This window comes from Lemur catta, chromosome 17 (genome assembly GCF_020740605.2).
Source record: "Lemur catta isolate mLemCat1 chromosome 17, mLemCat1.pri, whole genome shotgun sequence".
NCBI classification, from domain to species: Eukaryota; Metazoa; Chordata; class Mammalia; order Primates; family Lemuridae; genus Lemur; species Lemur catta.
Genome location: NC_059144.1, coordinates 44,388,760 through 44,400,272, shown reverse-complemented (window position 1 = coordinate 44,400,272; position 11,513 = coordinate 44,388,760). Strand labels below are relative to the sequence as shown.

At 41.7% G+C, this 11,513-nt stretch overlaps 1 protein-coding gene across 1 annotated transcript; it reads right to left on the bottom strand.

Moving 5' to 3' along the window:
- Positions 1-390: 390 nt before the first annotated feature.
- PFDN4 (prefoldin subunit 4) lies at positions 391-11,166 on the bottom strand. The gene is made up of 4 exons (XM_045528451.1): positions 10,882-11,166; positions 4,984-5,091; positions 3,998-4,138; positions 391-786 (listed from the first exon to the last, which is right to left on the bottom strand). The coding sequence occupies exons 1-4, from the start codon at positions 10,903-10,905 to the stop codon at positions 655-657; spliced, it is 405 nt and encodes a 134-aa protein (XP_045384407.1). The 5' UTR covers positions 10,906-11,166; the 3' UTR covers positions 391-654.
- Between the last annotated feature and the right edge of the window lie 347 nt (positions 11,167-11,513).

Sequence of the window (11,513 nt, the reverse complement as noted above, 5' to 3'; positions counted from 1 at the left end):
TTTTAAAAAACACTATACGTCTCTGGGTTTCTAAAACATTCTCCTGTGGTTCTGTTCCGTGTTTGTACAAAGCTTGACATGCCTCAACCTGTCTCAACATTACCTGCTCTTTTACCCAAATATCTGGTATTTGTATGTAAAAGATGTTACATGTATGTTTAAATATAGTCTATAACATATATTTAAGTAAAATATACACACATCTATTTTTAAGTCTACGACAAAGTTTTAGCTGTGAAATAAGCAGACAGCTGCAGGACTGCACATCTTTTTGCGGTGCTGTCACCACTGCTGGACAGCAATTAGAACCAGACATAAACGTGACACAACTGTTAAGTTCTTACATATGAAAATTGCAACAAATATTCTAAATGATAATATAGAAACATAAAGGATTGCTTAACTGATTTTAATAACATGACATAAAGCCCCTAGACTTGACATAATCATTATGCAAAATACATAGATGAATACTGTTTTCTTTTAAAAATATAAAATAAATAAGCAAGACATGTGAAAATAGGCAAGTTTCCATTAAATAAATGAAAATTTTAAAAAAAGAGTTTTCCTTTTTCCATGTCATTTGAAGGAAAATTATCAATTTAAACAATATTCAAGTTTATTAAACAAATTAAAAAAAGTATTATAAAATGTTTAACTTTCATCAGCTTCAAGGTTTATGTTGCTCCCAAATTTTGCATATAACTGAACTTTCAAATCTGCCAACACCCGCTGAATTGATTCCACTCTGGATTCTAAGGCGTCAATTTCTTCTTGCAAATTTTTCTGGAAAAAAAATAGTTTAAATTAATTCTATTCAATTGGATGGTTTCTCAGCATCTGTATCTGAAACAATATTTGGAAAGGATTTTAGGTCAATAACTTTCTAAACTTGGACAGGCAGCTAAATAACACTGATAATTAGATCTAAATCAAAAGTCTGAATGTGGGCATTTTTAATTCATGGTCCATATTTACTTATCACAGGGGATAAATCAAGTTTGCTTTCTCAGTTTCTGCTGATCTGAAAAATGTAACAGCTAAAAGAAAGTTAATTTCTAAATTACCATATCCTAATAAAGAAAGAACCAAATACAAAGACTTCTATAAACAGTTTATCATGGGCCCGCCTGGCTTCTAACAGTTTCTTCCAACTTTTCACGAAAATAGCTATGAAACTAGAGGAAATGATAAAAACTCACACCGCCACCAATAATTAAGAATAACTTATGGTCCAAATCTGTCAGATATTTTCACTAACTTTGAGGCCTCTGGAGCCAAACTTTGGAAGAGAGTGGTAATGAAAGCCTCATTTATAAGACAGTTTTGCCTAATGAAATGTCAGAAGTTCAAGTTTCTGAGGTGATAGATATGTTAAGTATCTTGATTTAATTATTCCACATTTGCACTCATAAATTATAACATCTCTTTTTACCCCCAGGATTTACAATTATAAATTGTCAATTTATAATTTAAAAAAATATATAATTCCAAAAGACATATTTACATACCTATCTATACTTAGTCTCTCCAATTCTGCAACCAGTTTTATCCTAATGCTTCCCTCATTAACAGATTAAATCAATTTTAACATATATTCTTTGTATCAAAAAAGAAAAAAAAAAGTCAGAAGTTCCTTACTATCTAGGATCAAAACAGTTTTTCCTAAATATGACAAAGAAAATATAAAGTCATACAAATGACATACCCATTAACATTAGGAACAAAAAAATAGGCAGTATTAGCAACCGTCATTCTTTTAGAAATCTAGCCAATGGTTCTCAAAGTGTGGCTCCCAGAGTGGTTTCAGGGGTGAAATCACCTGGGCACTTGCTAGAAATATAATCCTGGGCCACTATGCCAGGCCTCCGGAATTAGAACTTCTCTGGGTTAGGCCCAACAATCTGAATTTTTAACAAGCCCTGTGGGTGATTCTGATTCTGATATGTGGCCAAAGTTTAAGAATCACTGTTACAAGACAGGAAATAGATATGAAATGTATAATTATCAAGAGGAAATAAATTTCTACACCTAGAAAACCTAATTAATAAGTAAAATAAGATACTAGAAAATTATTTTAAAAATCACAAGTCCAATCACATTACTCTTTTCTTAAAAGCCCTGAAAGGGTCTTCTCTGCTCTAGGATGGGGTGGGCAAACTACAGCCCACAGTCCAATCCAGACTGAAGCTTGTTTTAGTGGAACCGAGCCCTGCAAATTCATTTACACATCTTGCTTTCACGGTAACGGTGGCAAAGACCACGTGGCCCACAAAGACCAATGTATTTTTATCTTCTGGCCCTTCGCAGAAAGCTTTCTGACCCCTGCTAAGTACAATTTATTCAGCTCAGTAGACAGAGATCTCCAAGATCTTGCCACAATTTCAGATACTCCCAAAACTCCAGCAAATAAAACTTTCAGTCCTATTTTTGTACCACGACGGTTCTATGACCATTCACACATGCTGCTGCTTCTGGCTAGAACACCTGAATCCCCTTTCTCGCTAACACCCACTTATTCTTCAGTAGTTGTCTCATCGCCTTCCCAGAAAACCTGTCCCTGACTCTTGACATCTAGACTAGTGTGGATTCCCCTGCTGTATGTTCTTAAAGCTGCCCCTGTCCTCATATCACCTGCCACTCATTATTAGTGTGATTTGTTTAATTTTCTTTCTTTCCATCTAGACCATACACTCCATGCAGTCAGGGGCCAGGCATGTTTTGTTGTCCCCTACATCCCTAGTACATGACAGAACCTGGTGTAGAGTCAGCACTCAATAAATACTTCCTGGAATGAATGAATAAATATCAAAATAAAGGTACAGTACCTATGTGCATATGGGGCACCGGGGGGTTCACAATAACCACAGAAACCATAACTATGAAAAACTTCCAACACAAATATTTTAGAATGGTTAAAAAAAAAAAATCACAAAATTTGACTATGAAAGAAACAATTTAAACATAAGGGAGACATACAATGTTTCTGCATGTTAAGACCCAGGAGTAAAAGTGTTAGTTCTTTCGAAAGTTTACCATCTATGGGTTTAATTCATGGAAGTTTTGCTTTTTATGACATTTAAAGAAGGGAAACTATCATGTGAAGTAATATTCAAGCTAATTAAGCAAACAGTATTAGGAAACGTTTAACTGCGTCGTAAATAGTGTGACTGCCCCTCTCATACACAGTTGGAGGACATGTGAACTCGGCAGTAATTTCATACCATGGATCAAATGTCTCAAGTACTGTCAAAGAATCCATACTCTCTCCAGTAGTTACACTTCTCCCATTATGTCCTTAAAACAATGAGCTAAATGTGAACAAAGACTTACAGGTAAGAATGTGCACTGCAACATTTTACTTTAGCAAAATATGGGAAACAAATTAATGCTAACAGTAAGAGCACAGCCAGCCAAATCAATGCCCATTAACAGAATGTGAAACGGTCATTAAAAAATGTTTTTAAGGCCTATGTGCCTGGCTTAGAGCAGGTTCCCAGTGAGCATCTGCTGGACAAAAAAACATGAAACAGAACAAGAAAACAGTCCCACTAGAACATTAATTACCCAAAGTGTGAATCAAAACTACATAAAGAGAGGGAGGGAAGGAGAGAACATAAAAGAAATACATACAAATGTTCATTATGGATGGTTATCTCTGGGTAATGATTATAGGGCATTTTTCTTTTCTATTCTGTATTTTCTAAATACTTTTAGTTTAGAGCAAGGTTCTGGAGTCAGCAAGACCACAGTCTATGTGTCACTTTGAATAAATCCCATAATCTCTCTAAGCCTCTTTTCTTCATCTCCACATTAGGATAATAGCAGGTCATTGTTTGGATTAAATAAAATCATGCAGGCAAAGCATTCAGAGCATGCCTGGGACAACATAACAAACCCTTCAACATTAGCTGGCATCCACGATTTCCTTACATCTACAATTACATGTTCTTTATGATGATATAAATCCTAATTTAAGAACTAGACTTCAACATACCTTTGCTTCTTCTAACATTTCTTGTGTTTCTTCTTGAGAATGGCTAATGAAAACATCACCAATTTGATAAGGTATCATTAAACAGTCATCATCTGCAAGCATGATGTCATCACAAGCATCTTCTAAATTTTGGAGTTGTTTCTATAAACATAAAAGTAAACAGCAATGAAAATGTATTCAAAAGGCCCTGACAGAAGCCAAAAGCCAACTTTAATTTGGGGGACTCTTGGAGGGACCCTTTCACACAGGTATTATCACACTAAAATAAGACTTTGATTTCTTACATTTTTAGATGACATTTCATTAGGAAGCACTTAAAAACGAAATAACACATTGTCCTCTCCATATTCCTAGATTACCATAAGCACCCTGTGGTGGACAGCAGATATCCAAAGCTCTATTTTAACAATGTTCCACTTTGTGAATTCTGCCTTCCTACAAAAACAAAGCCAAAAAAACCTACCTACGTTGCCCAGCCTTGCTTGCTGATAGGCTTAAGTAAGTAAATCACACTGGCACGGCAAAGCACGAATGCTGGCCCAGCATGTGACAGGGTGTAAACAATAACTTAAATTCCACCAATCAGATGCACTTGAACTGGACTTCAACTCAGGGGAGCTGCATGAGGAGAGAGGCTGGGCACAAGGCCTCCGGTTTACAGCGGTAGATGGCAGTGGCGGCATCAGCAGCCCAGTGTCCCTAGGACTGCGGGGGCAGCTTCCTCGTTGTGGAGGCAACAGCAGTTCCACTGCCACCCAAGTTCTCTGGGAGGTGTGGTTCCAGGAACCTCATCCCAGACTCAAACCCCTCAACGATTCTGTGAGTTATCTCACAGCCCCTGAAAACTGACTGTCTCCTTTAACTCGAATGGATCGTGTTATCTGCAGCTGAGTCCAGAGAGAGATAATCACTTGTTAACTGAATTCAGTTTTAAGTAGTTACAGTATAAAGAACTTTTTTTTTCTTAAATAAGATATTGTCAATACCTTCTTTACTTCTATTTCTTCCTTCAGCTCTGTGATTCTACTCGTATTCCGTGCAAATTTGTTTATCTTTTGTTGATCTTCGAAAGTAACATTGACATCTTCTGCAGCCTGAAAAAAGTTTTTAATTTTTTATAGACTTTTAATGAAGAACTTATAGCTCAGCTTTTTATATCGCTCTAAAATAATAACCTACTTGCCTTCACTTTGTCAAGAATCACAAGAGGTATAAAACATAAACAAATGCCTTATTTTTTGCTCCACCAGCTTAAGATTTGTTCCTAAGTCTATAACCTTTTCTGACATTCTACTGAATAACCCCTAAGCTACAAAAACATTTCAAATATCAATTAATAAATTCTAAAAAAAGACAGAAAAAATTATCCAACTTTGGGCCTAGAACAGAATTTCTCAAGTTATAACATTCTTTCATCAAGATAACCCAGGAAACAGAAAGTTATGTGGTCAAATAATGCTGGTAAATTCCTCATATCAATTTTATTATTTTCTTAGAGTCAAAAGTTGCACGAGCTTATTTATTGTGGCAATCAGAAATTTGAGTTTCTACAGTTTTTAACCCAACAAACATACTGACTAGATGGTCACTATGCACTTCCGTGGCTATATTCCATTCATGGTAAAAATTGTGTTCATTTTAATACAGACCCTGTTTATATGCCTTAAGGAGGTCTAATTTGCTACAAAATGATGAAAATTCAATGTTTAATATTAAAAAATATTTTCTGTGACTAAATTTACAAAACTGCAAATAATGTTAGAGTGCTTAGATGACAAAAGTAGCTTATGAAATAATAAAAATAGTAGCTAACATTGAGAGCTATGCACCAAGAACTTTGTAAGTACTTTATCATCTCTACTCATCCTCCAACTAACTGATCTTAAAAAGTAGGCTCACCAGTACTACTATTTTACAGACAGTAGTACTTAAGATGTGCCTTCAGAACTGTGGCACAGAGAGTTTACATTTGCCCAAAGCCACGCAGCTGGTAAGCAGGGGAACTTGATTTCAACCCAGGTAGTTTGGCTCCAGAGTCCACAGAGAGATCCATGAATGCTTGGAAACTGAATGCAAAAGTGTGTGTATGTGTGAGTGTATGTGTACACTCATGAGTGTATGTGTGTTGCACGTGCACACAGACTTATGCACGTTTGGAAGAGGCAACAGGAAGTCAGAGTTCATCAGATTCTCAAAGGAATCCTATATATTTAAAAAACAAAACAAAAAACCAGACTCTCTTTCGGGTTTCCCCTAATTCATAAAATAGGAACAAGAGCACTTGATTATAGTTTAAAAGAGGACAAGTGTGTGTGTGTATAAGTAGTCCTTATTGGAAGACTATTTTTAGGTCTTTTGCAATAATAGTAATGGGTTCACAATATCCACACTCCATCCTATACCTGGTCTCTTGTGAGCAATGACATAAGATATGTGGACTTTCATTTCTCAGAGGTTAAAGGGCAACTTGCAGTGTCAAGCAATACAGAGCTCAGTGGTCAGAATACAAAGGTAGAACCTAGACCGCAGCCCTCCCCTCTCCCAGTGAACAACTTCACAGGCATCACGCCCACCCTCAGAGACCGAGAGGATAGCTTGAAAACATCCTTTACATCATGCTACGCATAACTTTGAGTATTCCACCCTGAGCATAATTTTTATGAATATAGAAATTAGGAAACACTGAGCTACACTAAAAAAACCAAAGGAAAGTCTACATGTAGATAATCTTGGCATTCAAATCATTTTGCCTATGGGAACTATCAATTCCCTAAGCAAATAGAGAATGGAGAATTCTAAAGAGTTTCTCCTTAGCTGAAGAGCTTATGCCATTTCATTTAACTATTGAGCCCCTGATACCCTTATAGTATTTACAGATGCTTTTGTCACTGTGGGGGTTTAGCAGGGTGATTCACGTGAAAGGACCTAGCACAGGGCCTGACACATATCTGAGGTTGCTGAAATTGAATCTAAATCATGCTTGATCAGACTCAAATATACACAGTTTCTGAAAAGTGGCAGAGAATTTGGCTACCTGCTCTCTATCTTTCCAAAGCAAGCATTTCCTATTGCAGCCCCACCAAAACGGCAGGCACCAGCTCACACTTGTCCCCTGGTGTCCATTTCCTTCCCGTGGTTTCCCCTGGGGGTTAAGGGGTAACACTGGTGAGAGTCAAATATGCACTGGCACAACTGCATGCTGCCCAGTGGAGTGCTGTTTACAGCAGAAAGTACGACGTCAGCACTTTCGATGACTAACAGCAGAGGCTTCTGTTTAAATCTCACTGTTCGAGAACACTCCTACGTTTCTTGAAGCTACATTTTGGCAGGGAGGGAGTAATTCTTAACTGGGATCGATGGACATCGAGAGGTTGATTTACAGGGAGAGTGTATGCAAAATGGCATCTACAGTATATACATTCTTCTGGAAGGATCCTTGCAGCTTTCATCAGATTCTCTCAAAGGGATCCATAACCCCAAAAAGTTAGAAACTCCTGCCTTGAGGGAAGCCAGATGTAGTTACTACCACTCACAAAGTCACAAGAATTCTACGAGGAAGAAGTTATTTTGTAGTATTTGAGGCAGCACAGAGGGGTGCAAAGAGACAGAATGGATTCCAAGCCAAGCAATCAGGAACCTTGGGCAAATTACTCAATTATCTGCAACCACCTCTGGTTTCTCATCCGTAAAATGCAGAAGCCAGTTCTTACCTTACATGGGTGATAAAATGAGTACCCAGCATAAGGCCTGAGGAGGGAGTCACCTTTCAGTAAGTGTGAGCTAAGCACTTTGTTTCCTGAATATTGTTTACCAAAAATCATTACAAAGGGAGAACAGATCTAGAAGGAAATTCTGCAAGGCCTGAGAGAAACATGACTGCTCAAGATTTAAGGTGAAAATTAAAATTTCCTGGGCTCTGACTATACCCTTTTCTTGAGAACTAAAATCTTATGGGATTATAGAAAGAAATGAACCATATTCACTCAAGCCCCACACTGAGTTTGAGTATTACCCACAGAATCCGCACTGACAGCTGGGTCCCCACAAGAAAATTCTGGCCAATTTCAGTCTGCTTTTATTTTTAAAAGGTCTCCACCTAGTCCTATAATATAAGATTTAGCTTTGTATTTTTTTTATTCACCTTTCATGCACACAGTCATTCATTTAGAAACTACTTAGTGTTTCCTGTGTGCCAGGCACTTTGACAAGAGAGCCACAGTCCCACCCTCACGAGCACTGGCAGGCTTGTGTTCTGGCGGAGAAGGTGGGCACAGAACAAGATGCACACGATAATGTTAGATGGTGATAAATGTGATGGTAAAAATAAAATAGTTTAGGGGTTGAAATTTTGGAAACTGGGGAGTAAAGAAGGCTTCCTTAGGTCAAAGATGGCCTCTCTGTGGAAGAATGAAAAGAAATCAAACAGAGTGCAGACCCCCTCATGGCCAAGAATCAGGTCTTAGAAAGCAGAACTTTAAAGAAGAGAAGACTGAATCGTCTCGTCTAAACCACCCCAGCAAAGGCACGACCAGTTGGAAGGTATGTTTTACAAATGTAAAGTACTACAGATTATAAACAATGTACCTTTATTAAATTCAAAGGGCTAGCCCTCTGATATTTCACTCTCACTCGGTGGCATGCCTGTTATGTTTTCTCCTAGTGAGGGCAGAAGGAAAAACTATACATGTAAGCTAACCTATCAGGAATTGTTCATAACACTGGAAACATCCACAGGACGACATTGCATCTATAATACAAGCCTTAATGGTTCCTAAGCTAAAAAAAAAGATCCTTTATGTTCTGGCTACTGCTATACCTCTATATGTTCTTTTCCCACCATGGTTCAATCTCTCCTCCCCTAACTACCTGCCACCTGGCCTTCCTTTTATTAAACGCTCTCAGAGTCTTTGCACAAGATATTTCCTCGCTGGAAGCCCTCACTCCCTACCCAACTTTCCTTTCCTCTCCTTACATAATCTCACAGATCTCAACTTAAATGGCACCTTCTCAGGAAAGCCTTCTCTTATCTCAAAATAGACCTCATTCTGGCCCTCATTTCACAAGCACTTTTCCTTCATCGTTCTCATCAGAGTTGGAAACTTTCATTTTCTGTGTGACTATTTGATGCCTGCCTCGCTCCCAGTTCTATGACTGTATGAGGCTAAGCGGGTAAGAACTTCATTACTGGTCACCATTGTTATTGCCACTTAAAACTGAGACTGTGCCATGTTATATGTGCAAAACAAATTTACTGAATGAATGAAAGGGGAAAAAAGGTTGGTAAGTAGAAATTTTGCAATCGAAGTCCAGGGTTCAAATCATCCTACCACTTTTTCGACATTCACTTCACCTCTCTGCACTTCCGTTTCCACATCTGTAAAATGGGAATGAAGCATAACTTCTATCTTCTGTGGAATTAAAGACCATACTAAGAACAGAGGGCCCAATTTAACACAATACAGGTGAAGAGACTCTCACAAGTTTCGTACTCATCTGCATCACCTTGGCCCTAGACCCTACTCTGGTACTCAATGAGAATTTGTGGATGACAGACCAGTAGAGCGAGCAATTCATCCTGAGTTGACCGAGGCTTCCCCAGTTCCAGCATTCCCTCATGTCATGCAAATTGAGACAGGTGGTCGGCCTACGGCAGGGACAGGTGGCATACACTATGTGGTACTAGACAGGAGAGCTAAAGAAGTAAGTTCTAATGTGTTGCTAAAAGTGCAAAGAAACAAAACATGCACAAAACCTGGAATGCAAATCCCTTCAGCCAGGGGATTCTCATTAGAGAACCCCTCAGCAGTTAAAAACACAGACTCTGGAGTCAGAATGCCTTTGTCTAAATGCTAGCTTAGCTTCTGTGTTTCAGTTTCCTCACCTGGTAAATAAGAATTAAAAACAGTCCCTCCCCAAAAGAGATTATGAAATAACACATGCAACGCGCTCAGAACTGTGCCTAGCACACAGTAAAGCCCCAATTATTATCAGCTGTTATTTCCTTGCCCTCATCCCCATTTTATTTTTCTTCTATCTAGGTATCTTTGAGCATCTCGGGAGACTTACGGGATTATAAACTGCAAAAGGAAGTTTAGCTTGCTTAGTTGTTAAACAGGTGTGCTTTGGGAAAAACATGCTGAAGCATGAGTTTGAACTCCAGCTCTGCTTCTTACTAGCGGAGTCACTCTGGGGCTGCTAACCACTCTAAGTTTCTCCATTTGCAACGTGGGGGAAACCCATGCACTTGCTGAGCTGCTGGGAAGATGACACAGGAACGACGGCCGCCGGGCCCTGGCACACCGTCCATCCCCAGTGATCGCTGGTTTTAGCCTGGAGGACGCCGAGGGCGGCTCCGCGCCGGGCACCGGAGCTTTACGGCCTGAGCAGCCCAGAATGCGGGGCCTGCTCTGCCCGACGAGCCGCGGGGCCGGGGGCCCGTTGCTGCGCCCCCCGGGCCTCCGCCTCCTCACCGTAAACGACGGTGCCAGCAGCTCCTGCCCGCGGGCTTTGCCGGGCAAAGCGCCCAGTGTAAAAGCCACCCGCAGTCAATGGGACCTTCGGCTCCCACACCCCGAGGACACGACCTGGGCCGCGAGGTCCTGGGGCTGCACAGGGGCCGCCTCAGCCCCGCGAGGGGTGCCCGGAGCCCTCCGAGGGTCCCGGCGCGGCCGCCCGGCCCCCGCTGGCCCGGTGCCCGAGGAGACGCTCAGGGCGCCGGGCGCGGGCGGGCCTCGCCGCCGGGCCGCCCTCAGGGCTGGGGGCCTGGGCCCCGGGCCCCACACCGGGCCCCACACCGGGCTCCGGCGCCGCGCACCCCCCGCCCCCGCCGCCAGCCTCCCGCGGCCGGGCCCGGCCGCCGCCCCCGCCCCGCGCGCCCCACTCACCGCCTTCTTCATGGTGGCCGCCATGTTGGGAGCGGGCGACGGCGCGCGGCGGGGACGGCCCAGGGGCGCGCTCCTCCCTCGAGCCCCCTCGCTCCCCGTGGGCCCAGGGCTCTCCCCCAAAACACAACGCCGTCTTCACGTCCCCTCCGATTGGATCTTTGACCGATGATTCCCAACGGCTAAGACTCAGGGAGGAAATGTAACCTGGAAGGACTTGGTACGTGCCAATTAAAGGGACAGGCCTCTCCTCGTGAGCCGACACAAACGGCGCGGGTGCGGCGAGCGGCCGCGGGTTCCCGCCGCGGGCAGCAGGGGGCGCGCGGCTCACAGCGCGGCGGGGCGGGGACCTCGACGGGAGGGGACGGAGGACGGCCCTCCAGCCAGCAGGCGCGCACTGAGACTCTGCCCTTCCAAACAAGAGCTAGGAACGAATGTCCTCGCACACAGGGTGTGAGGTTTACGTGCCTTGATACTTCCCGTGGTGTTAAGGAGGGGACACCGGTATTAGTTTATTCAACAATATCACTGAGCAATCACTGACATCCTGTACAGTCTGTGACACTTATGCCTCCTGATTCTTAATTTTTTTTCTTTTTCTCTATTGCCTCGGGACCCCTTTACACTCTTAAAGA

Excerpts from the sequence above, each read along its gene's own strand:
- PFDN4 (XM_045528451.1), bottom strand. The coding sequence starts at position 10,905 with ATGGCGGCCACCATGAAGAAGGCG. Across the intron at positions 5,092-10,881 it reads CGGCCACCATGAAGAAGGCG|GCTGCAGAAGATGTCAATGT; the intron begins GTGAGTGGGGCG and ends AACTTTTTTCAG. Across the intron at positions 787-3,997 it reads AAATGTTAGAAGAAGCAAAG|AAAAATTTGCAAGAAGAAAT; the intron begins GTATGTTGAAGT and ends TTTTTTTTCCAG.